This window comes from Choloepus didactylus, chromosome 18 (genome assembly GCF_015220235.1).
Source record: "Choloepus didactylus isolate mChoDid1 chromosome 18, mChoDid1.pri, whole genome shotgun sequence".
In the NCBI taxonomy this organism is placed as follows: domain Eukaryota; kingdom Metazoa; phylum Chordata; class Mammalia; order Pilosa; family Megalonychidae; genus Choloepus; species Choloepus didactylus.
In genome coordinates, this window is record NC_051324.1 from 50,530,185 (window position 1) to 50,556,179 (window position 25,995).

Here is a 25,995-nt window from a genome sequence, read left to right on the forward strand (position 1 = left end):
ACCCATAACAATTTTTGAAATTACCTATTAACTGCTTATTGAGCTGTACATTGAAAGTTAACACCTTTCTGTATGTATGTTATATTTTACAATGATGGAAATAGCTGAAATTGGGACCCATGACATTCTTTGAAATTTGTGCTCTAACTACTTGTTAAATCATACTTTGAAAGTTATATGGATATATGTTAAAGTTCACAATAAAAAAATGCAGTAAAAAGGGGCAAAAGATTTGAATAGACATTTCACCAAAGAAAATATACAGTTGAAAAATAATGCTTTAAAAAGCTGATGAATTTTATTAGTCATTAAGAAAATGCAAATTAAAACCCCAGTTAGATGACAGCGGGTACTCTCTAGAATGGTTAAAATTAAAAAGACTTCGTGTACCAATTGTTGGTGATGAAGTGAAGCCACTGGAACTCACATCGAAGTGGGAATGTAAAATGGCACAATCACTTTGTAAAACAGTTTGACAGTTTCTTAAAGATTTAAACGTACACTTATGTGACCTAACCATTCCACTCCAAAGTTTTTACCCAGGAGAAATAAAAACATGTGTCCATACAAAGACTTGTCCACAAATGTTCATGGGAACTTTATTTGTAATAAACAAAAAATAGAAACAATCCAAAAGACTACCAACAGGTGAATGAATAAACAAACTGTGGGATGTCCATATGGCAGACTACTTTTCGGCAATAAAAATGAATGAACCATTGATACACACCACATGGATCCCAAAATAATTATGTTGGGTGAAAAAGCCAGACAAAATAGATTGCACACTGTATGGTTCTACTTATATAAAATTCTAGAAAATGCGAACAAATTTATGGTGACAGCAGATCAATGGTTGACTTGGGATGGGGGGAGAGGGTGTGGAGGAATTAAGAAGGAGCACGACTCTTTTGGGGGTAATGGATATTCATGGTTTCTTGGGTGTATCCATATATCAAAACTTATCAAGTTGCATGCTTTAAATATGTGCAGTGTATTGCATGTTAATTATACCTTAGTAAAGCTGAAAAAAAGAGAAGAAAAAATAATGAAAGTATCAATGATAATTTTTTTTAAGTTGAACTCATAAGGGGTGGAGAGAATAGGGTAGAGAAGACAGGGTTAGAAGCTAAACTTCTTTGAATATACCTTTTTCTGTAGCTTTGACTTTAGACTCATGTAGATATTTTACTATAATTATATAACAAAATTATATTTTCAAAAAATTTTCAAGGTCATTGAAACACCAACAAAGAACCCGTGTTTCCAGGCATGATTTCAGGGAAAGGAAATTTTTCAAGATAAAAAAAAAAATCTTAATTTTTTTGGCAGTAATCATACTGTTCTTGTTAGTGTTGGCAATGTTATTCCAAGACTGTTGTGCATACATTATGGAATAAGGAAAATGAGTAAAATTGCATTGATGTCACCGAGAACTGGTATTTTTGGCATGGGAGAAAGGAGATTTATAAGTAAGATATATGAGGCTAAGTAAAATCCCTGTAGTTCTCAGTAGAAACTCATGATAGTTTAATTTTTAAATAAGTTTTTTTCTAGCTGTAGACTCTGAGAAAGCCAAGTGAGAATTAGTGACTTAATAGTAATGAACAGTCTTACATTTTAATTTATGGTCTCAAATACTGTTTCCCACTAAAGGGAACTGGGATCCTGGGAGAAATGGCTGATTATAAGTTTGGGGAAGAAAATGCCCAAAGTGGGTCTGGAATACCTTGTTATACCTAAAGGCAAGAAAATCTTTAAAGACTACTAGATTCATGTCGAAAGAACTTAGGCGCCAACTTGAAGTTACTTATTTGAGATCAATAGAGACACAAATTGGAATGGACTGATACATCAAAAATATTGAAATCCATGAGTTCATATGACTCTTATTTCCAAAACAAAACAAAACAGAAACCTCTTTGGTTACCTTTGGAGAATGCAAACTGGTAAATTTAAGGGAAGAATCAAGCGTTTATTCTGCCGTTCCTGTACGTAATATTTCTTGGGGTATCCAAATGTTTATCAGGGAAGTGTCTCTTTATAGAATTATAACAGCTAATAAATGACAAAGGAATAAGAGAATTGCAATATCATAATTTTGTTGCCCTTAAAAAAATGATGAATCTAGGAAATTATACCAACTGCTGTTAACATCACCAAAAGAGAGACAGCAAGACAATACGGGCCTTACAAGGATTGAACAGTAGGATGTGTTGTTAGTAGAAGTATCCTTTTGGGGACAGCCTCCATATTTATATCACAGATACCAGCATCTGAAGAAGGGCTCCAAAGGGTAATTTCATTCATATAAATCAAAGCACAAATAAAATTAATGTGTAAGAAATATGAGTGGACAGTGTATGGAAAAATATTTAAAAGGAACCCATCAGACGGTGATTTTTGTTGAGAAACCCCACTAGACTGGGCTCCATTAATTGAAAGGGTTTTGTTTGTTTTGGTCCCCTCTGCTACTCCAGTACCTATAAAAGTGTCTCTCACATAATAAGGGCTGAATAAATATTTTTTGAATGAATGAATGAATGAAGATATTGGCATTTTGGAGGGTCAGTGAAGCAGACTTGCTTTTCAGTGAAAAAAACTGGGCTAGCATTTTTGCAAGGAAAAAATGGACAGGAACTCAGTAGTAGTCTCTGGTGTAGTCATGCAGTCTCCAATTTGCCACATTATCCACCAGACCCCATTGTCTTATCCAGGACCTGCTCCACTCATCTGGGTTACCTGCTTGCTCGATTTGGATTTGGAATCTTTCTTGCAAAAGAAAAAGTGAGATGTGGCTGAGGTCCAATTGCAAATAGGGGCAGAATTGGTGCACCCTCACTGAATGGACGATATCTATATTGTTGAGTGCAAGTCTGAATTCCAAACATGCAAGCCGTGTTAATGGCACATTGAATAAACTGTGATAGCTGTTGTCACACATGAAGTATGAGTTGTGTTCTTGCTTTTATATACATTGAGTCCTCCAAACTTTAGTTTCCACCTTTTTGTTCCTTTCCTAGGACAGATTCATAGTGTTAGGTGATCTGCCTATGAAATAATAGGGCACCTTGCAGTGACTAATGGAGCCTGACTTCTATTGAAAAGTGACAAGACCATGTTGTGTGTCCTGCAGGTGTAGGTCAAATGCAATTGTCTAGGAACCAAAGACAAAATCTTAAAGGAGCAACAATCACACTTTATTTTTAATGCAGGAAAGTGTAACTTTATTTTGGTATAAAAATATATCAGGCTACAGAAACATCCTAGAAAAAAGAAGCTCAGGGAAATGATTTCACTGGATTGTCAGGTTACAGTAGCATCTGAACTGCTTAAGTACTCCAGACAATCTCCGTCTTCTTAAGGAGTATTTATTACCTCCCAACAGACAGAAGGGAGGAATTTGGGGGAATTTGTTAAGTTTGTGATGGGAAACTGTAATTAGACTCGCACCTGAAAGGAAGGGAGAGGTGAACCAGGGCAAGAGATCAGATGGAGGCAAGAATATGGGCACAGAGTCAATGGTCCTCTAGTCTGCTTGTTGGATTTATTAGGCTCAATTCAGTTCCGTGGCATCAACGCTTCTCCATGTGTCCTTATGTTGAACACTACAAAAGGTCTGAATTGGTGAGAAAGGAGGTGGGTCCAGGGCAGGGGGCTCAGCAGCAGGAGGAGGAAGTGCAGCAGGTGGGGCGGGGGCAGGTGGAGATGACGCAGGTTGGGCGGTAGCAGGAGGTGTGGCAGCAGACTTGGCCACAGACTGGGCGCAGGCAGCAGCAGGGGCGGCAGCAGCAGGGATTACAGCAAGAAGGACGGCAGCAGCTGGAGATGCAGCAGCTGGGACGGCAGCAGGTGGACCCGCAGCCGCTGGATCCACAGCAAGAGGGGCGGCAGCAGCTGGAGATGCAGCAGCTGGGGCGGCAGCAGCTGGAGCCACAGCAGCTGGATCCACAGCCGGAGGGGCGGCAGCAGCTGGACACGCAGCAGCTGGGGCGGCAGCAGGTGGTCCTGCAGCAGGTGGTCTGGCAGCAGCTGGGGCGGCAGCAGGTCTCCTCGCAGAGGCCTTGGCCACAGCCCTGGTCAGAGCAGACGGAGCCACAACAGGAGTTGACCATGGTGTCAGAGGGTGGAGGTTCTCAGAGTGTTTCTGGGAGTGTGGGTTTCCAAGGTTTGGGGTTCTCCTTGCCACATGTTCCCTTTCATACCCTATGGAGGGAGCTTCTGTGAATGTGAAAAGACTATTTCCTTGTTTTTTTTTTGTTTATATGACTACAAATGCAATTAGTAAATTAGTAATTATTGAAGTTTTCTAGCTAAAAAATCCTAGTGTATAGAAAATGGTTATTTCTCTTTCCTCAAGCTTGTTGGTGTTACCACATGAATCACCTCTTGCATTTCTTCCTTTGGTTGCAGTGTCACATGGCTTGAGTCCTTGGGTGTCATGTGACATGGATGGATCACACTCTCATCTTTCTCACCTGGATATGATTTGGGGAGAGCATTTGATGGGACAAAGTTCTCTAGTGGAAAAATGCATGTTTCAATCAGATGGAATGCTGGTAGGATAAAAGGAAGTTGGAACCTCTTTTGTAGTGTAAGAAATGAGGAAACTTATGGTGCAGTGTGTATATTCTGAGTGGTCAGTGAGCTAACGAAATTCCTAGGACATTCCAAGCTATATTATTTCTCATTGCCCTGATGCCTTTTAAAACAGTTAGCAGTGACTCAGCATTTTTTGAAGCAAGGAGTCAGCTGAGATTGATCTCTATCTTCAGAAGTGTCCTGTAGGCTAGGTGGGTAGGGGAATTGAGATGATGGTTTTTGATCACCTTTTGAAATATCAAAATATGTCTAGGTTATGCTTCATGGAAGTTTTAGTAAAATCTCTTTCCTATATTGTAAGCTAAAATGTTTAACGGTTTTCATAGCATTACCTGCAGCTAGGATTTCCTTAGAAGTGCTAAGTGGACTATAAGAGACATATTCCTTATCTTATATGTACTTACACAAAACTATATCCATACAGAGTTTTATAATCAAAACCTCACATGATTATAATCTTATGTAAGGAGTAGTCTTCTGTGCAATAGTTATTCAGGGAAAAAATTATTCAGGGAAAGAACAAATTACCTTCAGGCTATTTTCTCTAACTGAAAGTTGTCTTGTGAATGCAGTTTCCTCCTAGTTGTCTTTTACTGGTGAGTAAAAATGCCATCGTCCTCTACTATCTTCCTTGGCCCCACACAAAACAATTTCATCACCCATTGTTGCACCTCCATTGTGCTTTGTATATGTGTGGACTCTATCATATCATTCTCTATCAGAAATTTATTTATTTATCTGGCTCTCTCTAGAATACAAACTCCCTTAAGGCAGGGGCGATGCTTTATTCATCTTTGTATCTGCAGGGCTTGACATTGAATGAGTTTTCAATAAAGGTGATGTCTGCTTAGTGAATGAAGATTTTTTCAAGGCCGTGGGACACACACTGACTTTTGAGAATACATATTATTCAGATAGATGGAGAGAAAGGGGAAGAACATTTAAAAGAAGGGAACACAATTGAGATTGGGCATAACTCTCACCTGCGATGATGAGCATGAGGGGGCTGGAAGGTCTATTTTAAGAAAGTAATGAAGGATAAGTATGGATTGGTAGAATGCGGGGGGGTGGGGGGTGAGTGTGTGTAGCCTTGAATTCTGGAAGAAATGGTGGTAAGTATTAAATGCCTTTAGATAAGAATGTAAGGTTATATATATGCTATGTGCAATTAATTTTAATTTTTGATCTGCCCTTAGACATGCCAGAATATACTTGGATTTCTGAGAGAGATGTGGCTTAAAAGTCTGCAGTGGGGCAAGATGAGAGATGAGAGTCTGGCATCAGGTGATGACAGTGAGCATAACAAAGAGTTATTTCAAAGAAAGAATCAGCAGAGACTTGGAACGAATTGATAATAGAGGCATAAGGATGGTTTTTCATAAAGTTATGTAAGATATCTCAAATAAACTGTTTGATTACATATTTTATAGATTTCTATGTATGTAATTTATGTCCCCAAACCCTTAAAAGCTAATAATTTAAAATTCTAATGGATAAATAAGTCAGGGAGTGTAAGATATGCCTAAAAAAAGAAAAAAAAAAGCTATTCTGAGATCAGGGAGAGATATTTATATCAGCAGACAAGAATGGGATATTTGGCACAGTTATGCACTAAATATATCTGTGTTCTCCCCAAGAGTCTATGGAAAAAAAGCTTATGGAATTATGGAATTCCTGTTATGGAATTCCTGTTCTTCTCTCCTTCCTTCTCCAGACTCTGAATATTATATGTTGAACATTTTGATGGACGCTGGAACAGCAGCTCAACAACCAGTATACTATACAATTGTTCTAGTGCTTTATACATATTAGCTCATTTCCTAGTCCCAGCTACCCAGTGAGATTATGATCTCCCTTATAGATGAGAAAACCAAGGCACAGTAAGGATTAAATCCTGTAAGTGGGGGAGCTGTGATGTGATCACAGCCAGCCTGGCACTGGTGTCCTTGTTTTAACCACTATACTCTACTACCTCTCTGAAAAATCACAGATGTGAACAAAATTGTCTTTACCGTCATGTTGCTCCAGGATAGAAGAGCAGAGTGCATTATTAACATATAAATACAGTGCATGGAATTTATGAGGTGTCATCAAAATTCTGCTGTCATCAAATGTTTATAGACTTATATTCTGGGGAACTTCAAATTCCCTTTGATGGGCCTAAGGACTCCTTGACAGTCACTTTTCATATAATAGTTTCTTTTCTCTTGATGGAATTAACTATGACTTTTATGTTTCTCTCCTAAATAGTTCAAACTGAAATCTGTAGTCCCTTTCCAGATGATAAATTATTTATATTTCAATAAGGGAGAAAAATATATAATACTTAAACCATTCCCTTGGAATTTGTCTCCAGATCCCAAACATAATGTTTGCTTGCTATTTGATTTTTCTGTTACAGAATAGAGAAGGCACATATCCAATGAAACTGCCTGAAATGAGGCCATTGAATTATGATTTGATGCTACCATAATCTGCCATTTTTCCTAAGGGGCTAGAAACCCTCTTCTCCATCCCCAAGTCTCCCCACTCTCTGAATCAGTCTTCTGGTCAAACCCGCTGAGCCTGGCTGTGCATTGTAGCCAATCATTTGTGTCCACCCCTTTATCCACACGAACTTCAGCAAGACCAGTACTGTTCAGACATGAAAAGAAAATCATCACTTTTGGAAGTAGTGCAGGTAAAGCTTGAATGTTGCTTAGTATTGTCTTAGGTGGCGACAAAGTAGAGAGTAAAAACCAAAACAAAGATTCCCTGGAGAAGGTTTATTATATTTTAAAATGTAACTTAAACATTGAGAAACACATACTATATACATTCACATGTTCAAAAAGCAAGAGACAAAACTGGAAAGTATCCCTCCTAGGTTTTCTTCTCGTTTATCCAGGTCCCCTCCTTGAAGGCAGCTGGAGTGTCCAGTTTCTCCTGAATCCTTCTGGAGATGTTTAAAATGTCAAGAAAAAAATATGAATATTTCTCCATTTCTTTCATTTATACAAATGGTGATATACCAGGTGTGTTCTTCTTGTCTTGATCCTTTCACTTGAAGCATTCAGATACACAGCTTTTTAATTCTTTTTCGTTTTCAGTTGCATAGCATTCCATTGTGTGAATGTAGCACAATGTATTTAACCAGTCTCCTATTTACTGTTGGACATTTGATTTTAGTTTCTAGTCTTTTGATATTACATACAATGCTTCAATGAATAAACCTGTTTATATATAATTTTACACACGTGTGAATGTATCTGTAGGATAAATTCCTAGAAATAGAATTGTTGGACAAAGGGGTATATATTTAATGATAATTTTTGTTAGATAATTCCAATTTACCTTCCATAGAGATTGTACCAATTTACACTCAATGTGTGAATGCCTGTTTGTCCACATTCTTGCTGACACAGTGATGCACAATGATATATAAATCTTGGCCAATATGACAGGTGAAAAACAGTTTCTCCACATGATCTTAATTTGTATTTCTGTTATTGTGAGATTGAACATCTTTTCAGATATTTAAGAGCTATTTGTATTTCATCTTTAAATTATCTGTAAATATCCTTTTTACATTCTTCTATTTCATTTGGTCTTTATACACTTGTTTTTGTAGGATCTCTTTGTATATTATAAAAATTAGTCTTTTTCTATAATGTGAATTCCAAATGTTTTTCCTAGCTTGTCTTTCTTTTTCTACTTTGCTTAAGTTGTGTTTACCATGCAGTTGTTTCCTTTGGATGCAGTCAAATTCATTAATCTTTTGTTTTATGGTTTTTGGGGTTTGCATGATACTTTGAAAGGCCATTCCATTTGCAAATTTACATAAAAATTCTCCCATAATTTCTTCTGGTAAATTTAGTTTCATGTTTTATATTTTCAAGTATTTTACTCATTTGGAATTTATCCACATACAAGATGTGAGGTTCAAATATGTTTTTACATCAGTTATGACCACTTAGCTCAACTATTTTTTAGGTAATACATCTTTCCATACTGTTTAAAGTGCTACCTTTTTAAATATTAAATTCCCTCACATTTTTGGGTCTATTTCTGGACTTGATTTTCTAATTCATTAATGATTTTTCATGCACTGGTCCTGCAATCAGCAATGTATTGCACTAACTTTTTCTTAATGGTTATCATGTCTGCCTCACTGGATTATGACCGTGTGCAGGCAAACTCAAATATCTGTGTGACAAAACAGTAGATGTTTTGGGGTTCCACACCATGAATATGTAAACTGTGCTTGGCTGAACCCTGAAACAGGCATTGAAAAGAAACACATTAGCCTAGTCTATAATTGCATGCCAGTCTTGGTAGGCTTGTTGCACTTCCTATGAAGTTCTTACACATTAGGTATAGCTGAAGCAATTAGAACAACCATCTTTAATCACCAAGAGGCCACCTTTAACCTTCAGGAACTGTCTTCCTTGCACACTGGCCAGACAGGTCTGTTGAAAGGGAATCAATGGGAATTAAAACTCTTACCTCAGCTACTTCCTTAATCTCAACAGTCATCTCTTGTTGCCCTCCTGGAATACTACATTGCTTAGCATTCACTACAGAGGAAGGGCTGGGCAATTCCAAAGGATCATATTTAACATGGCCAATAAAACTGAGTGAAGAGCAGACTTAGTCAATGTTCCATTCCCATAAAGTCCATTTCAACTATGCATTTCGGTGAAGTTGATGTGACCACACTTTCCCATGCATAACTTTATCTCTACTTTGGTTTTCTGTACTACAGTATCTCCAGCATCACTTTTGGAGCACCATAACTCTCTCTGACAGGAAGGCCTGGGTGCAGCAAACTGAAGAAGCTTTGCAGGCCACCCTCTGGCTACTTCACCCAAATCATTGGATAGTCCTTCAAGCCTGGAGTTAACTGTTCCTCACTATTCTGGACCCTGGGTGCTGAACTATCTCTTTCTGCTTCCCTACACCCTGTTGTCACCTTTGTAAATAGTCCTTTTATTACTCAGATTCAGTGTGCATCTCATTCCTCCTGTAACTCAGTTCTTGTAAAAATAGAAAATTATAAGCCTCAAGTCCTTTAATACTAAAAAAGATATATAAAATCTATATTATTTGATTCATCACTAGCTAATAAAGTATGGTGTTAAAGCCAGAGCCTGCATCTTATAATTAGCAGTTGTCATAAAAGAACAGATGGGAAAATAAAAGACTTGTTGATTCAGGTGTGTGAAAAGACAGGGCTCTACTCTAGAACAATTTAGAGTGAGTTGACAAAGATGAAGCTGAAAATGTCTGCAAGACATTTCTATTAATATAATAAGACAACAACATACAGCCTATGTTGAGTGAATGCACTTTTATATTAACTTCTATCTGTTTTGTTTCTTAACATCTTAGAAATTTTCATTTAATTTTTAAAATGACAACTAACTTGATTACATGTAAGTTACTCAGAAATATAACACCACGCGTATAAAACTCAGATATATGCAAATTCTGAATTTAAATTGTCTTTAATGTACTTTAGATCATGAAACCAAAACTTATAAATCCTCTTATTTGCATCAACACAATATTACCCTATTTACTGTGACACAATTTTCACAGCTAAGAAGGATCATTCTTACCTGAGTTTTTGGTGATGGGAGAACTGAGTCTCAAAGAATTGGCCTGTCCTGTTTCCTAAGGAAGACCAGGCAAGATGACAAAAGCCCAAAATGGGAGAGTAAAACCACCAAGAAGATCGGAAAGAACTGGGGAACAGGAGAGGCTAACGTTATGGAGAAATTTCAACCTAGAAATACTGAAATGTTAAGCAGCTTTATGAATAAAAATTTTAAAGTATTTTAAGGAAAACTAGCCATGGACTTCATAAATTTCAAGGAATCTGGATTTATAAGGTATACTTTGTTTAGAAGGGAAGGGAGAAGGGAAGGAGAAGAGGGGGAAGGGAGGAAAGCAGAGAAGGAGGGGGGAAAAGTATTTGAATTAAGCAGAACACTCAACATTTACATCCCCAATGATGAAGCATATTGAAAGTGGTCCAGTCAGGTAGATGACTTCATGATGTTCAACTCACTGGAGTTTTTAAGGGATGTTTGAGACATAAAACTTAATTTTGGATTATAGAGGACAATGAAACAATTATACAAAATCTCCTTGCTGTCCTGTCCAAGAGAACACTTTGCTAAAATATGCTTCTAACCCAGGGTAGTGTTTCAATAACAACAACAATAATTATTATTATTATATTTTTGAGAGCTTACATTATGTGCCAGGCCCTGTGCTAAGTAGATTGTATGAATTATGTCTCTGAATCTCTGAAGAAAAGACTGTATCATCCCGTTTCACAGAATAAGAAAACTGAGGCTTGCAGAGGTTAAATAACTTGCTCCATGTCACACAACAGATGTCTAAAGGAGTCCTGATTCCAAAGCAGATAATACGAATCAGGAGCCCAGGCTCTTAAAAATCCCATCCTGCATTTGAAGAGAGATGGGCCTTGGTGTGGCCTTTGGTGTGAAATGGCAGGTAAAGAAACACACACACACACACACACACACACGAAATCATGAGTGAATCACAAGTTTTCAATATCAGGGAATATGGCCGTTTATTAAGAACACATGGAAAAAATATGAGATCACAGTCAGTGTACACTTAGAATGAAGATATTACTAGACTAAAAATAGATGCATTGGGACCTGGGTTAAACTTCTTTGATAATGTTTTACATCTGTCATTTTCAGGAGCTGAATACAGATGCTGGATGCTGGATCAGAAGAAGAGGGGATGGTAGATAAGAATCCATTCCGTGTTAATGGCTGGCTCCAACATGTTTAAATGACTTGCGAGGGCACCCATTGTCTGTCAGAGATTACATGCAGAGATCAGCAGCAGGAGGAGCCAAAGCAGGTGGGGCGGGGGCAGGTGGAGATGACGCAGGTTGGGCGGTAGCAGGAGGTGTGGCAGCAGACTTGGCCACAGACTGGGCGCAGGCAGCAGCAGGGGCGGCAGCAGCAGGGATTACAGCAAGAAGGACGGCAGCAGCTGGAACCACAGCAGCTGGATCCACAGCAAGAGGGGCGGCAGCAGCTGGAGATGCAGCAGCTGGGGCGGCAGCAGCAGGGATTACAGCAAGAAGGACGGCAGCAGCTGGAGATGCAGCAGCTGGGGCGGCAGCAGCTGGAACCACAGCAGCTGGAGCCACAGCAAGAGGGGCGACAGCAGCTGGAGATGCAGCACCTGGGGCGGCAGCAGCTGGAGCCACAGCAGCTGGGACGGCAGCAGGTGGTCCTGCAGCAGGTGGTCTGGCAGCAGCTGGGGCGGCAGCAGGTCTCCTCGCAGAGGCCTTGGCTACAGCCCTGGTCAGAGCAGATGGAGCCACAACAGGAGTTGACCATGGTGTCAGAAGGTGGAGGTTCTGGGTGAGTTTCCAGGAGAGTGGGGTCCTCGAGTTTGGAAGACTCCTTGTGCCACAGCCTCTTATATACTGCCTCAATAGGATCTGTTATCAACAACGTTTTCCTTGTTTTTGTTTACTGAAGCGTTAATTAATTATCAAACTGTACAGTAATATTTTTTCTATTTAAAGAAACAATTTTTTTTTTCCCAGATGTGATAAAGTCTATCAAATCTGCTTTTACTTGTGAGTCACACCATGCTGGTGTCTTTTCAGAGCATGCTCTCTGCATCTTCCTCCACAGAGGGCTGTCATGTGATATTCTGCCTTGGAATTACGTTTCCCACTCTCCCTCCTGCTTCCACTACCAGGATGGGATTTGGGCAGTCATATTTCCTGTTATGCATTGTGTGGCATCTGGCATTGGACAATAGGAAAAGGCCCCATTGTGGGTCATTTTTGAGCAATGAGGAAGGGGACAGCTCTGCATGTGTGTGATTGGTGACCTTTATGGCCCTGGAGTAGGTTTTCCTGGATATTTCAAACCTTGGGTCATGTTCTATATCCTTAAACCCTGGCAGGCAATTTATCTGTACAATTTGTCTTACTACAGTATCACATATTTCTTAAGTGGTTGCTTTGCTGCTCTATGTGTTTGTTCATGTCTCTCCAGCTGGTCTCAAATTTTGGAAAATATAGCCTTATTTTTATTCCTTTTCTCATTTTAAATTAAAAATATTTATTTTATAGTGCAAAAAAGTGTTGAATAATTAGAAGGTACCTCTCTTCAGAACTTTACCTCCAGAGATAGAAAATTTACTACACAAGTTTTTTGGACCAACTTGAAATGTCAGTGGATTTTAGTTCATTCCACTTTATTCAATTATTATTCCTACTAATTCTCTATTTAGTAGTAGTCCAACTTTTGATGCATCAAAATCACCCGAAGGACTTGCTCAAACACAAACTGCTGGGCCCACACCCAGAGTTTCTGACTGTTGGGTGGAGGCTGAGATTCTGCATTTCTAACGGATGCCCAGATGATCTGACACTGGAGGTCTAGGGACCACACTTTTAGAACTGCTTTATTCCATTCATTCGGGCTTTGAAGAAGTGCCTCCTTCAGGTTCTTGCTTTGCTTGTAAAATAGATTTGTTGAGTGGATAATCTGAGAGAGACATATTGCCAGCCATTGGGGATAGAATCTCCTGAGGGAATTCATAGCTTATCGGGAGGGCCACACACTTACACATAATTATAATACAATATGGTAAGGCGACATCAAAAGAGCGCACGTCAGTGTGATTTAACTAAAAGAGTTGTGCTTAAAGCAAATTAGTCAACACGACAATGGTAAAACTATAGCTCTATTAAAAAATAAACGAGTCTAGTATAGTGTTTAATTTACTTTTTACTATTCATTTACATTTTAGGTAACAATTTATATACATTGAAATCCACAAATCCTAAATGTACTATTTGATGAGTTTTGACAAATGGATGCATCCATCTAACCCCCTTACCTATCAAGATAGAGAAGAACATTTCAGTTATACCAGAAAGTTTCCACATGTCACTTCAGTAAACTCCCTGCCTCCATAGAGACAACCACTGTTCTAATATATTTTCACCATCGATTAGTTTTGTTTGCTTTAGAATTTCAAATGAATGGAAGAATCATTTCTTTTCTGTCTGGAGTCTTTAGCTTGGCACATGTCTGAGAATCACCAATGTTGATGCACGTGTCACTAGTTCATTCTGAGTTGGCCCAATGAATTACAAAGGTTTAATTTTAACTATTATCAACCAATTTCATGGTGGAGTAACCAACTGTCCCTGCTTGCCTGGGACCAAGGGGGTTCCCAGATCTCAGGACTTTCAGTGCTAAAACCAATAATGTCCCAAGCAAATAGAGACAGAGTTGGTCACCCTATGATGATGACTTTAAATGACATAATGAAGAGCATTTAAAGACCAAACCCCTTGCAATATTTTCATCACACTAATTTGCTTAGCAAACACCTGATTTACAATGTTTTGATTCTTAAGTTTCTGTTTGCAGAGCTGGAGAACATGAGACATTTAAACAATTATCTTGTGAGGCAGCACCATGTCCTGAGGGGACAGATTTCCACTTGATTTGCTGTACATGAGAGGCTGAGGGAAAAGTAAAAACATACAAGAAAGAGTTTTTGGTTAATAGGGGAGAGTTTTCCACATACATTTAGGGAGATTAAGAAAACCCTCTTACCACAACTGCAAATCCAGTTTTCGGAGTGCATTCTCATTATAGAAAAATATATGAAGAACCACAGCCCCTAAACCAATGGTTCTCAAACTTAGCTGCATTTTGGAATCACCCAGAGAGCGTTAAAAAAAATACTGATGCCTGGCTCCCACCCGGAAAAAATTCTGATTTAATTGGTCCTGATTGGCTTGGGCATTTGAATTTTTTTAAGCTTCTCAGGTGATCATTATAGGCAGCTACTTTCGATTTTGAGACCCACCTGCCTAAATTGTGTATTTGTGCATGTGTTTAATGTTAAATCGGGGACAGTAGTAGCTAAAATAACTAAAGTAAAATATACCCTAAATAGTAAAACAAAATGATCCTGAATTTGAAACACTGAACTTTGAGCAATTTCAGACTGAAACACTGATGACTCTTTTCACCATTTTAGATTAACCCAAAACCAACAGTCCTACAAGGTTGAGAACGGAACAGTGGGGCTGGAACCACAATGGAACATAACCAGATAGCACAGTGGATTTTTCTCAACATCAAAATCAGGAGACACATAACCCTACATACTCCTCACTAAAAATTATACCAGTATCTAGCAAGGTAGAATTGATCATTAACTGCAGGACCATCCACACAGATTATGAATAGCCTATCTGAATTGTACCTCTTTTATTCTATAGAGTAGATGGAGTGTATATTTTCCCCTATCTATTTTCTTTCTTCCTTTTACCATATTATTTTGTTGTCTTTTTAGAGTTGTGTACTGAAAGATCTCAGTTAGGTAAACATGAAGGAAATGTGAATGAAGTGGACCTCATAGATATTTGCAATCGCCATCATAGAACCTGAGCTATTTCTAACAGGTAAACTGGACACAGCATGTTATAATATACTTTAAAGAACAGCACTCAAAAAAGGGCCTTTTCTTGTCAGGGATGACATGTATTACATTAGTACTCAATTAAAAAAAAAATCCTGGTATGTGGTTTGCTTGTAGCTAAAATGTGCTAACACTAGATGAATTATAATGACTAAGTTATAATATCAAATTATACTGACTTATTATAATGACTAAGTTATAATATCAAATTATAGTGAGTTAGCTATAAAGTCATGATCAAAGTAGACAACTACAATAGGCATGGCTACCTGATAGGGAAATTAGCATATCTCCATTCAACAAAAATAGAGCTCAATTAAAATTTTTAAGAGTAAACATTAAACATTATCACCAGTCATGATATTAAATGCTCTGTATAATCAGAGCAATATAAAGCAATATAAAATGCCCAGCTATCACAGATGGAATTTCTCACTGATGTTTATCTTCAATCATTGCATAATCTAACCATGGTGTGTTTTTTGTTTGTTTGTTTGTCTGTTTTTTGTCTTAAAGTAGGCATTTCAACTCACCTTGAATTTTTAAAAACACTTTCTTACTGTGAAATGACATATATACTGAAAAGTATATAGAAATACATGTAAAATATCATAAATTCAACACCAAATTCTCACTATCATAAATAACATCATAAATAATAAAATTCTTAACATCATAAATAACCATGAAACAAGCATTTAGGTACCCAAAGCCCGAGTCAAGAAATAGGATACTGACATCACCCATAGGGCATCCTATATATCTTTTCTTGACTACATCTCCTTTCCTCCATCCTAGAAAAAAATTAGTTTACCTGACTTTTAGGGAAAGCTTTTCATTACTTTTCCTTAGAATTTTACCACCTAATTATGAATCCCTAAATGACATAATTTGGTTTTATATATTTTTGAATTTTATGTGAAGGGAATTTTACTGTATATGTTCTTATGCATTTTGATTCTTTTACTCAATACTATGGATGAGTTGTGGTAGGAGCCTCTATGAAGCGTCTCAGTGATTTCCATATCCTAGTCTTCATGGCTTCTGTCTACCCAGCAGAATATGCAACATTAAGGGGGTGCTATTTTCATGCTTAAGTCACCAAAGATTGTGACTTCTGTCTCGTTGGCTCTCTCTCTCTCTCTCTCTCTCTGTGGCTTTGATGAAGCCAGCAGCTACAGGGGAAAGGTGCCTGTGGGCAAAGAACTGAAGACAGCCTCTGTTCACCAGCCAGAAAGGAACTGAGGCTCTCAGTCCAGTGGCCCTTGAGGAACTGAATCCAGCCACCAAAAGAGGAGGAGCTTGTTTGCAGATCTTTCCCCACTTGAGCCTTTGGATTATACCTCAGTGCCAGCCAACACTTTGAGTGCAGCTTCGTAAGAAGCCAAGAAGCAGAGACCTCAACTGATCCACTGAAGTGGTGAGATAATGTTTGTTTTTAAGCTGTTAAGTGTTGAAGTAATTTTGTACATAGCGATAGATAACTAATACAGATTTATCTGGCATCACACAGCACACAGATGTGGAGGAAGTGATCAAAAGGTACAGAAAAGTGGACATGCTAGAATGGATCTACCACATTATGAAAGAAAGCCCAAGCACCTGGCTATGTTCCCTGGGAGGGCCTAGAGGACTCTATATTTACTAAGGCAGTAAGGAATGTACAGGTAAGGGGGCCATCAGCACCACTGAGAAGTTCAGTAGTGGCTATTCACTAAAGCTGGAGCTTGTGGTAGGAAATACTATCACAAAACTAGGATCCCTAGCAGCAAGGGGAATGATTAGATTCCAGAGAAGCAGAGGTCAGGTGGCAGAGCAAGATACATTGGCAGCCAACAAGCTTTGTGTGTGTGTGTGTGTGTGTGTGTGTGTGTGTGTATTTAAAAGATACAGAAAATAAGTTTTTATCAGCTCAGGTCAGCCTCCTCAATGGAAAGAAAGGATCCTTTGCCAGTTTCCAGACCTGAGCCAGTTTTCAGACCCAGAAATGATCAACTGAAGGTGAGGCCAGTCCTCCAGGAGAAAGGACCACGGCAAGTGTATGCAGTAGTGATCTTTCCAGTCCTTTTGATAAAGGTACCTCCAGACGTTTATTCAGGGGAAAGTGGAAAACCCATATAATTGGGTGCTGTTGGATAGCAGATGAGTTGACCTGACACTTGGACACCCAAAGTGCCATCATGGGTTCCCTGTTAGAAGATGGCAAGGTGGTCAAAAAAATAAATGGCATCTTGATCCTGGTCATTCTTAAAGTGGGTCTATTAGATCCATAGACTCTCCTGGTGGTCATTTTCCCAGTTTCCAGAGGTAAAATTGAGATCCATCACATTGGTTCCTTTACATTTAGGGGAAGAGCTATTATAATGGTGCTGCATCTCCCATAGGTAGAATACATTTATCCAGAAATTAAAGGGTGTAAGATGGAGTTGCCTCACTCACCTTCATCCCAGTGACCCACATGAGGGAATTTGTGCATCCTTCCCCCACAACTGTAGACTGTGGATATAGAGGTCCTGGGTTCTAGAGGGGAGAACCACCTCCAGGGGAATCATAAAGGTCTGAATGGAATTAGAGTTAAGATTCTCACCTCAACACTTTGGGCTTCTAGTGCCAGCAGATTAGCAGGCAGAGCAAAGAGCAAGTCACATTGGAAGTGTAATTGATCTGATCATCATTAGGAAGTAGGATTTGGAGATCCATTGGGGAATCCTTGGTATTCCTATTCCCAGGCTTAACTGCAGATGGACAGAACAATGGTGCATAGTAACTGAGGGCTCAGGACTCTCCTGAATGAGGATCTGGGCCACCACACCAGGCATGTCACCTAGACCAGCAGAAGTAGTGCCACTCAGTCTCCTCTTGTAAGTTTCTCTAGAAATTTTAACCAACCAGTGGAGTGACTTAATGAGAGAAATAGGTGGACCTGAGCAGTGCCAGAAGCAGATTATATGATGCCCTTGTCCAGATCCCTTTAACCAGATAAGTGCCCCCAACTTCAAGCTAGTGTAAGTACAGGCTGATGGGGGCTGCCACTGTTTACCTGCACTCTTCTCCATAATTGTGTTTGCACAATTGTCCTCAGTCTAAGGAGCCACCTAATCTGGAGTGCTTTCTCCCTGCAGAGGAGAGTACAAAGGCCCAGTCACCTTCCTTAAGGAGGAACAGGTCTGTGATATCACTCACACTCTAGAGCTTTCTGTGCAGTGATCAGAGGATAGAATCAAACTGAAACCACAACTTAGCTTAGTTTCTACCATCCTATCTATCTTGCTTCCCTCAGGGTGTCTTACAGATTTATCCTGAGAGTACTCTCTTAATAAATCACTTATACACGAATTCCTCTGTCAGGTTCAATGTGTAGTGAACCTAACATAAGACACCCAGCTTAGGGGACACCCCCCACAAAGACAACCTCCTTTAGGATGAGAGTTACTAATGTGGTGAGCCATGTTACTGGTGGCAATGTGCCTTCTCCATCAGCTATAATGAGGTGGAAAAAATATTGAAGGCTACTTGTCTAAAATCAGCAACTGTGCAATAATTGAGAAAAGAATCAACAAAATGTTCAAAAGACTTAGTATCCAGTTGACAATAAACTCAGTAAGAGTTGACCATGACACCGTGGTGCCCATTCATATTGGGGGAAAAATGTTTGGCAGTGCACTGAGACTGAGATTTGGAACACTGGTATCTTAGATTTGGTTCACAGGAGCTCACCCAGAAACAGGAATTTGAGAGGAAGTAGTTTACTTGGGAGAGGATCCCAAGAAACACTGTAGGGAACTTAGGAAGAGAATCAGGGAAGGGAAGGGAAGGGAAGGAAGCCAATATAGACTGAGTTCATAAGCAGATAACTCCTGTAGGCACCTGGAGCTCAACCCCATTGAGAACCTCAGGAAACTGGTTCAGTTTCCTCAAGGGGAGAGATGCTATCCACCCACTCCCATCCACTGGTTGGAGGGTGCACATAGAGACTCTAACTCCCCTATATTTTCTGGCCTGCCCAGAGGTTGCTCCTTTATCCAAAGAAAGTCCTCAGTCAAAGAGTTCCAGGTGCTTTCTGTAAGAAACCAAGTCTTGTACCAGAATGAGAAGTATTGAGGGGACAGAGATGGGGTCCTGGAAATCATGTGCTACAATCTACTCTTTCTGCAGAGAAGAACAATGGAATAATTGATAGCCAAGGATGACAATTCAAGAGAAAAGAAGAAAGACATGATGCTTAGAAAATTAAGATTTATTTAAGATAAAGGAATCTGGAAGAAACCAAGTATTGCATTTGGAGTGATATGTGGATTCATAGATTGCAGAGAAAATTCAAACTTTGTGTTCATTTGAAGAGCAATAGTAACATGAGGTGGATGGGCATTATATTTAGGGACCAAACTCAGTCTAAGAATCAGTGGAACAGAGGTAAAACAATTGGCCTTGTATGCTTCAGCTCACAGCCTCATTTCATCAGAAAGATTGGTTGACTGCAGATCAGGACACTCAGCAGCAAGAACCACCAGAGCAGGTTGGGTGGCAACAGAGAGTCAGGCAACAGCTGGGGCGGCAGCAGGTGGTCTGACAACATACTGGGTGGTAACAGCTGGAAATGCAGAAGCTTGGGCAGCAGCAAACAGGCTGACAGCACACAGATTGGCAGCACTGGGGTCTGCAGCAGGTGGACACACAGCAGCTGGGGCAGCAGCAGCTGGACACACAGCAAGAAGGATGGCAGCAAGTGGTCCTGCAGCAGGTGCTCTGGTAGCAGGCTGGGAGGCAATAGCTGGAGATGCAGTAGCTGGGGCGATAGCAGCTTGGCTGGCAGCACATAGACTGGCAACACTGGGGCCTGCAACAGCTGGACCCGCAGCAGCTGGGGCGGCAGCAGGTGATCCTGCAGAAGGTGGTCGGGCAGCAGCTGGGGCAGCAGCAGGTCTCCTGGCAGGGACCTTGGCCACAGCCCTGGTCAGAGCAGAAGGAGCCACAACAGGAGTTGAGCATGATGTCAGAGGGTGGAGAGTCCAGGTGTGTTTTCAGAAGACCGGGGTTCCATGATTTATAAGTCTCCCTGCCTGAGGTCCCCTTTTGTACTCTGATAAGGGCTGCAATAGTCTTTCCTTGTTATTGTGTGTCCACATAAAAAGATGATTACAAATTTGGTTAAATTTTTCAAAGTGGATTGAACACATTATTTCCTTCCTTTTATATGTCTGGATTCATGCTGTCACCTCTTCCTGAATTATATTATGTGTCTTCCTTGCTTTGTTTCCTCAAAGAGGGATTTCAGCCTTCCTATCTAGGTGTTATAGGTATCTGTCTCATTTTGCATAGCACGTCATATCTACACTTAGGTGATAATGATTCTTTTAGGTTCAATTCTTTTTGGTGACCAGGGAGAATGAAACTATGTTTTAGTCTGATGGCTCATTCATTGCAGGTCAGCTGGGCAAAGAAGGTTTGAAGTATTACCTGTGATGAAACGGAATCAATGGCATGAGAAGAAGATTATTAGAAAATATCCCCTCCTCTCTGTGAATCATGATCCGTTTTACAGACTTTTTGATGGGAAATGGAAAACTATTTTAAGGAGGAAAAATAAGTCAAAATTTGATTTTTTTTTTTTAATCCACAGACAAACCTCCAAAACTCAGTTTTTGTACCTCCGGGGGAAGTTGACTGTAGAGATAGCTAGGAGCTCTCTGTCCAGCTACACAATAAAATTCAGTTCCTCAATTCTCTGCTCTGTGGAGCTGATTACCTTATCATTCTGACTTAATGTCTTGCTGGCTTTAACAAAACATATCATATTGACTCGTATAATCTGTTTCCAAGATTTACCTACTGTTCTAGTTTGCTAATGCTGCAGCATGCAAAACACCAGAGATGGATAGGCTTTCATAAAATGGGGGTTTATTTCGCTACACAGTTACAGTCTTAAGGCCACAAAGCATCCAAGGTAACACCTCAGCAATCGGGTACCTTCACCGGAGGATGGCCAATGGCATCTGGAAAACCTCTGCCAGCTAGGAAGGCAGCTGGCATCTGCTCCAAAGCTCTGGCCTCAAAATGGCTTTCTCCCAGGACTTTCCTCTCTAGCAAGCTTGCTCCTCTTCAAAACATCACTCCCAGTTGCACTCCGTTCCCTGCCCCCGAGTCAGCTCATTTATATAGCTCCACCCATCAAGGCCCACCCTGAATGGGCGGGGCCATGCCTCCATGGGAACATCTCATCAGAATCATTACCCACAGCTGGGTGGGGCACATTCCAAGCAAATCCAACCATCACCAAGACGTCTGCCCCATAAAACTACAAAGACAATGGCATTTGGGGGACACAATACATTCAAACTGGCACACCTACTATATCAGCCAGGATTCTCTGGAGAATAGAGTTAACAAGGTGTATGTTTATGTATCATATATATATTTTATATATATATATATAAATAAAACATTTTGAGATTTATCTTAAGACATTGGCTTATGCAACTGTATGCACTGCCAAGTCTAAATCTGAAGGGAAGGCAAGTAGGCTGGAAATTCTGCTAAGACTTGATGTTACCATCTTTAGTCCAAAATCCATAGGGGAAGTGTCTTAGTTTTCCATCTACTAAAACATATACCATACAATGATTTGGCTTATTAACAGGAATTTACTGACTTACGGTTTCAGAGGCTAGAAGGTTTGCTTCCTCCCAGGGTCAATAGCATTCTGGCTGGCCAGCAATCCCTGGGTTCCTTAGCTTTCCCATCACATGTCAATGCCCTCTTTGTTCTTTTTCAGGTTCTGTTGACTTCCAGCCTCCACTCCTCCATGTGGCTTTCTGTTCATAAAGCTTCCAGTTATAGAATTAAGGCCTAACCACATTCAGTTGGGTCATGCCTTCACTAAAAATAATGTCTCCAAAAACTCCTGTTTACAGTGGGTACACACCCACAGGAATGGGCTAAGATTAAGAACATGTGTTTTTTGTTTGTTTGTTTGTTTGTTTTGGGTAGGAGGTTTACATAATTCAACCTGGTAGCACAGGAAGCCAGTAGGATGGAAATTCAGAGAGGAGTTGAAGTTGTAATGTTTAGGCAGAATTTCTTCTTTTTTCTTGAAACCTTAGTTCTTTGCTGCCTAGGTCTTCAACTGATTGGATGAGGCCCACCTGCATTATCAAAGGTGATCTTTATAGGGTCAGCTGACTGTATATATTAATCACATCTATAAAATACCTTCACAGCAACATCAAGGCTAGTGTTTGACCAAATAATGAACCCCTAGCCAAGTTGAAACACAAAATTCATCATTACATTCACCATCCCAAGTTGATTGCCCAGTAACTTGCTCCTTATTTGAATTCATCCCTGACCGTCTTGTTATGTCTGTTGATTGCTGGGCTCTGAAGATGCCCTACACCCTTCTGCTCCATTATTCAAGTTGTTGATCAGGTCATTTTCTTCAAGGGAAAGAAAACAGATACCCAGATCAAAAGAAATCAAACTATTTTTTAAGCGGATATAGAGCAAAAGCTTAAAGGGTAACATTCAACTAAATGACTACTGTTTCAAAATGAAAATGTTGTCAGTCCATGAGTTGGCATGTATGTATGATTTTTTTTTCCTTGTGGGTCAAAGGAACCCAGGGAAGGAGGAAGGCACTTACTGGAAAATCCTTCCTTTGTTTCCCACTTTAGGATGGTCTTGTGTGGCCATTCCCATCTTAGACTAATGTCTCTGTGGGTAGGCATGGATAGCTCTAATTTGAGAGTCTGTCCATCAAATATATTCATTAAAATACTCGAGGCCATGAGATTGGAGGATAGTGAATATGCTAGACATCCTTGCATGAGAGACCAAATCTAACAAGTCAAAATGTCAGAGCCACTTTCAGGTCTAAAAGACTGGTTATGGATGCAGCATGATATGTAAGACTGGGGAGGTGTAAATATATCTAAATTTCTGAGGAGACTTTATTTAACCTACCTACACAGCCTAAGATTGGGTCTTCTCTCTAACCCCTTCTCCAGGTATATTGTTATCACCAAAATGAGCCATATTGCTCCTAGGATTGGGTAGAAAAAGAGATTGAGAATTGCTTGGGTGTAAACTCCTACTACACATGTATAAGAAGAGACTGAAGCAGTTTGTAATGAAAAAGACAGGTGTTTCAAATGATAGTAACCTCAGTTTAAGTTCACACTTACTGCCAACAAGCCAGAATGCAAACATTGGTACATTAATGAAAATGTAGTATTTAAAAGCAGTCCTAATCCTCTTTCATCATTCAGAACACATCTGGAAAACGCATTTAATTCTGGGTTACATAAGAAGAATAGAGATAAATTATGGAAGATTAAATATAAAGCTGTTATGATGGTTATATTATGATCAATGAGGAACAGATGAAAGAACTTTGAAAATTTGGCCTAAAAAATAGAAAAATGGAACAGGGCCATGGTGGTGTGTGTGACAAATTGGAGAGACCTAAAGGGAATTACACTAAGAGGAAAAAAAAAGTGAACCACAAAAGATTACATAGTATATGATTCCATTTATATAACATTGTGAATAAATGAAATTATAGAAATGGAGAAGAGATTAGCAGTTGTCAGGGATTAAGGGTGATGAGTGGGAGACATGGGTGTGACTATAGAGGGGCAACATGATGGAGCTTAATGAAGATGGAACAGTTCTGTCAGTTGATTGTGATGGTGGTTGCACCAGTCTACACAGATGATATAACTGTGTGGACCTACACACACAAAGACACACATACACATGCACACACAAAAAGTGCATGTAGAAGTGGTGAAGTCTGAACAAGCTCTTTGGATTGTACCAAAGTCAGTTTCTTACTTCTGGGTTTTGATATGTACTATATTTATGTAAGCTATTATCACTGTGGAAAATTGGCTGAAGGGTATGTGGGTATCCCTGTATACTTTTTTGTAACTTTTAGTACATCTGTAATTATTTCAAAATAAAATCAGGATAAATGGAGGTGAAGGAGAGCATGATTTTTATTTGTCTACATTCACCTTTATCTTATTGAATCTTTATGACAACCTTAATAGGTGGGTATACTGTGTTCTTTCCTATGTCAAGAGAGTTTAATAACATGTCCAGGATCACAGCTGGTATGCAGTAGAGTCCAGAATTCAGGTCTAATTCTGTCTAACTCCAGAGTCCATGGGCCTTCTTCTATACTATGCTGTCTTGATTCAAACTGATTTAAAGCAATTCATGATTGTAGTTCATTAAGGACTCTTGGGGGAAAAGGTGAGATTGCAATCCGTTGTGCTCGTATTACGCATTTTAGGGTAAAAGATGCTTCCCTGTAAACCTTTTTTATTTCTGTTGTCAGACTGAATTCTGGTCTGGATAAAATCTCATAGGTGAATGTCTGCTTAATTTTTCCATTATAAAGTCCCCTGCAAACATGTACTCCTGGGTGGTGCAGAATAAAAGACAGTGATTTGTATCGGGTATTTTGTCAACAACAAAAAATGAGACATGAGCAATTGTAGTGCTAGTGAATGCTAAAAAAATTTATTGGGGAATGTTCAGAAATTGCATGAGACAAAATTGTAGGAAGAAATGATGCAAAGGGGAACATTTGAAGAATCCTACAATTTGAATCAAAATTAGGAATTCTAAAACAATTTGATACAGGGTCTGTCTGTAAATTCTGGTTCATTAGTAATAAAATGTTTCTACGAAAGAGAATAAAGAGGGTAGTATTATAGAAATCGGGGGTTTCCAGCCAAGTCTCTTGGCTCTAAGTTTATGCCATTGGGAAATGCCACATATTTTGTTGCATAGAAGCTCTCTGACTGGAATGAAAGATGGGGGATAGGAGGTGGATGAATAATGTGGGTCATGGGCTGGACACTCAGCAGCAAGAGCCACAACAGCTGGGGCGGCAGCAGGTTGTTCGACAGCAGGTGGTCTGGCAGCAAGAGGGGCGGCAACAGCTGGACACACAGCAGATTGGGCGACAACAGCTGGACACACAGCAGCTGGGCCTGCAGCAGGTAGGCTGGCAGCACCAGGGTCTGCAACAACTAGATACACAGCAGCTGGGCCTGCAGCAGCTGGACACACAGCAGCTGGGGCGGCAGCAGCTGGAACCACAGCAGCTGGACCCACAGCAGCTGGGGCGGCAGCAGCTGGACACACAGCAGGAGGGGCGGCAGCAGCTGGACCCACAGCAGCTGGGGCGGCAGCAGCTGGACACACAGCAGGAGGGGCGGCAGCAGCTGGACACACAGCAGCTGGGGCGGCAGCAGGTGGTCCTGCAGCAGGTGGTCTGGCAGCAGCTGGGGCGGCAGCAGCTCTCCTCGCAGAGGCCTTGGCCACAGCCCTGGTCAGAGCAGACGGAGCCACAACAGGAGTTGACCATGGTGTCAGAGAGTGGAGGTTCTGGGTGAGTTTCCAGTGGAGTGCAGTTCTTGAATGTGGTAGCCTTCTTGCCCCAGGTCCCCTTTTATACCTTGCTGAGGGAGTTCTTTCCTTGTTATTGTTTATTATAATAAGTAAACTATTTTCTAATTAGGCAATTATTTTTTCAAATTAGATGGAACTATTGTTTCCTTTTCCTACTGTATTAAGATGTACCCCCCATTTTCATCCTGAATCACATTTTTGTGTCTTCCTTTGTGTGTATCCTTTGGTTCAGATACTTTTTAAATATTCAAAGCTAGATGTGTTGACTCTCCCTCAATTTACTTTTCCTCCTGAATCATCTGCTGTCGTTCCTTCTCTGTGAGCATCATCCAGGTTTCACGATACAGCAGGTATGAACTTTGACATGGAGTAGTCCAGGTGTCACCTTCCCCATCTGTGTGTTGTACCATGCCCACAATTTTTGCAGCATTCTTTATGGAAAAAGATTTAGTCACTGGTACAACAAAGCTA

At 40.0% G+C, this 25,995-nt stretch overlaps 3 protein-coding genes across 5 annotated transcripts; all 3 read right to left on the reverse strand.

The window, feature by feature from the left end:
- Nucleotides 1-3,659: 3,659 nt before the first annotated feature.
- LOC119514754 (keratin-associated protein 4-7-like) lies at nt 3,660-11,978 on the reverse strand. Its single transcript, XM_037810495.1, has 2 exons — nt 11,483-11,978; nt 3,660-4,135 (listed from the first exon to the last, which is right to left on the reverse strand). Exons 1-2 carry the CDS (start codon nt 11,976-11,978, stop codon nt 3,660-3,662), a joined length of 972 nt encoding a protein of 323 aa, XP_037666423.1.
- Nucleotides 11,979-19,593: 7,615 nt separating this feature from the next.
- Nucleotides 19,594-20,091, reverse strand: LOC119513097 (keratin-associated protein 4-8-like). The gene has a single exon (XM_037807977.1). It carries the CDS (start codon nt 20,089-20,091, stop codon nt 19,594-19,596), a length of 498 nt encoding a protein of 165 aa, XP_037663905.1.
- A 4,879-nt stretch (nt 20,092-24,970) lies between these two features.
- On the reverse strand, nt 24,971-25,480 carry LOC119513095 (keratin-associated protein 4-3). Of its 3 annotated transcripts, none has more exons than XM_037807974.1 (2): nt 25,457-25,480; nt 24,971-25,414 (listed from the first exon to the last, which is right to left on the reverse strand). In XM_037807974.1, the coding sequence occupies exons 1-2, from the start codon at nt 25,478-25,480 to the stop codon at nt 24,971-24,973; spliced, it is 468 nt and encodes a 155-aa protein (XP_037663902.1). The 3 variants fall into 3 exon arrangements, with proteins under 3 accessions (XP_037663902.1, XP_037663903.1, XP_037663901.1); XM_037807975.1 differs by having other exon boundaries at nt 24,971-25,172; nt 25,254-25,480; XM_037807973.1 differs by having other exon boundaries at nt 24,971-25,480.
- Nucleotides 25,481-25,995: the final 515 nt, after the last annotated feature.

Coding starts and splice junctions, on each gene's coding strand:
- LOC119513095 (XM_037807973.1), bottom strand. CDS start 25,480: ATGGTCAACTCCTGTTGTGGCTCCGTCTGCTCTGACCAGGGCTGTGGC.
- LOC119514754 (XM_037810495.1), bottom strand. CDS start 11,978: ATGGTCAACTCCTGTTGTGGCTCCATCTGCTCTGACCAGGGCTGTAGC. Junction 4,136..11,482: donor CCCCCGCCCCACCTGCTTTG/GCTCCTCCTGCT, acceptor AAACACTCTGAG/AACCTCCACCCTCTGACACC.
- LOC119513097 (XM_037807977.1), bottom strand. CDS start 20,091: ATGCTCAACTCCTGTTGTGGCTCCTTCTGCTCTGACCAGGGCTGTGGC.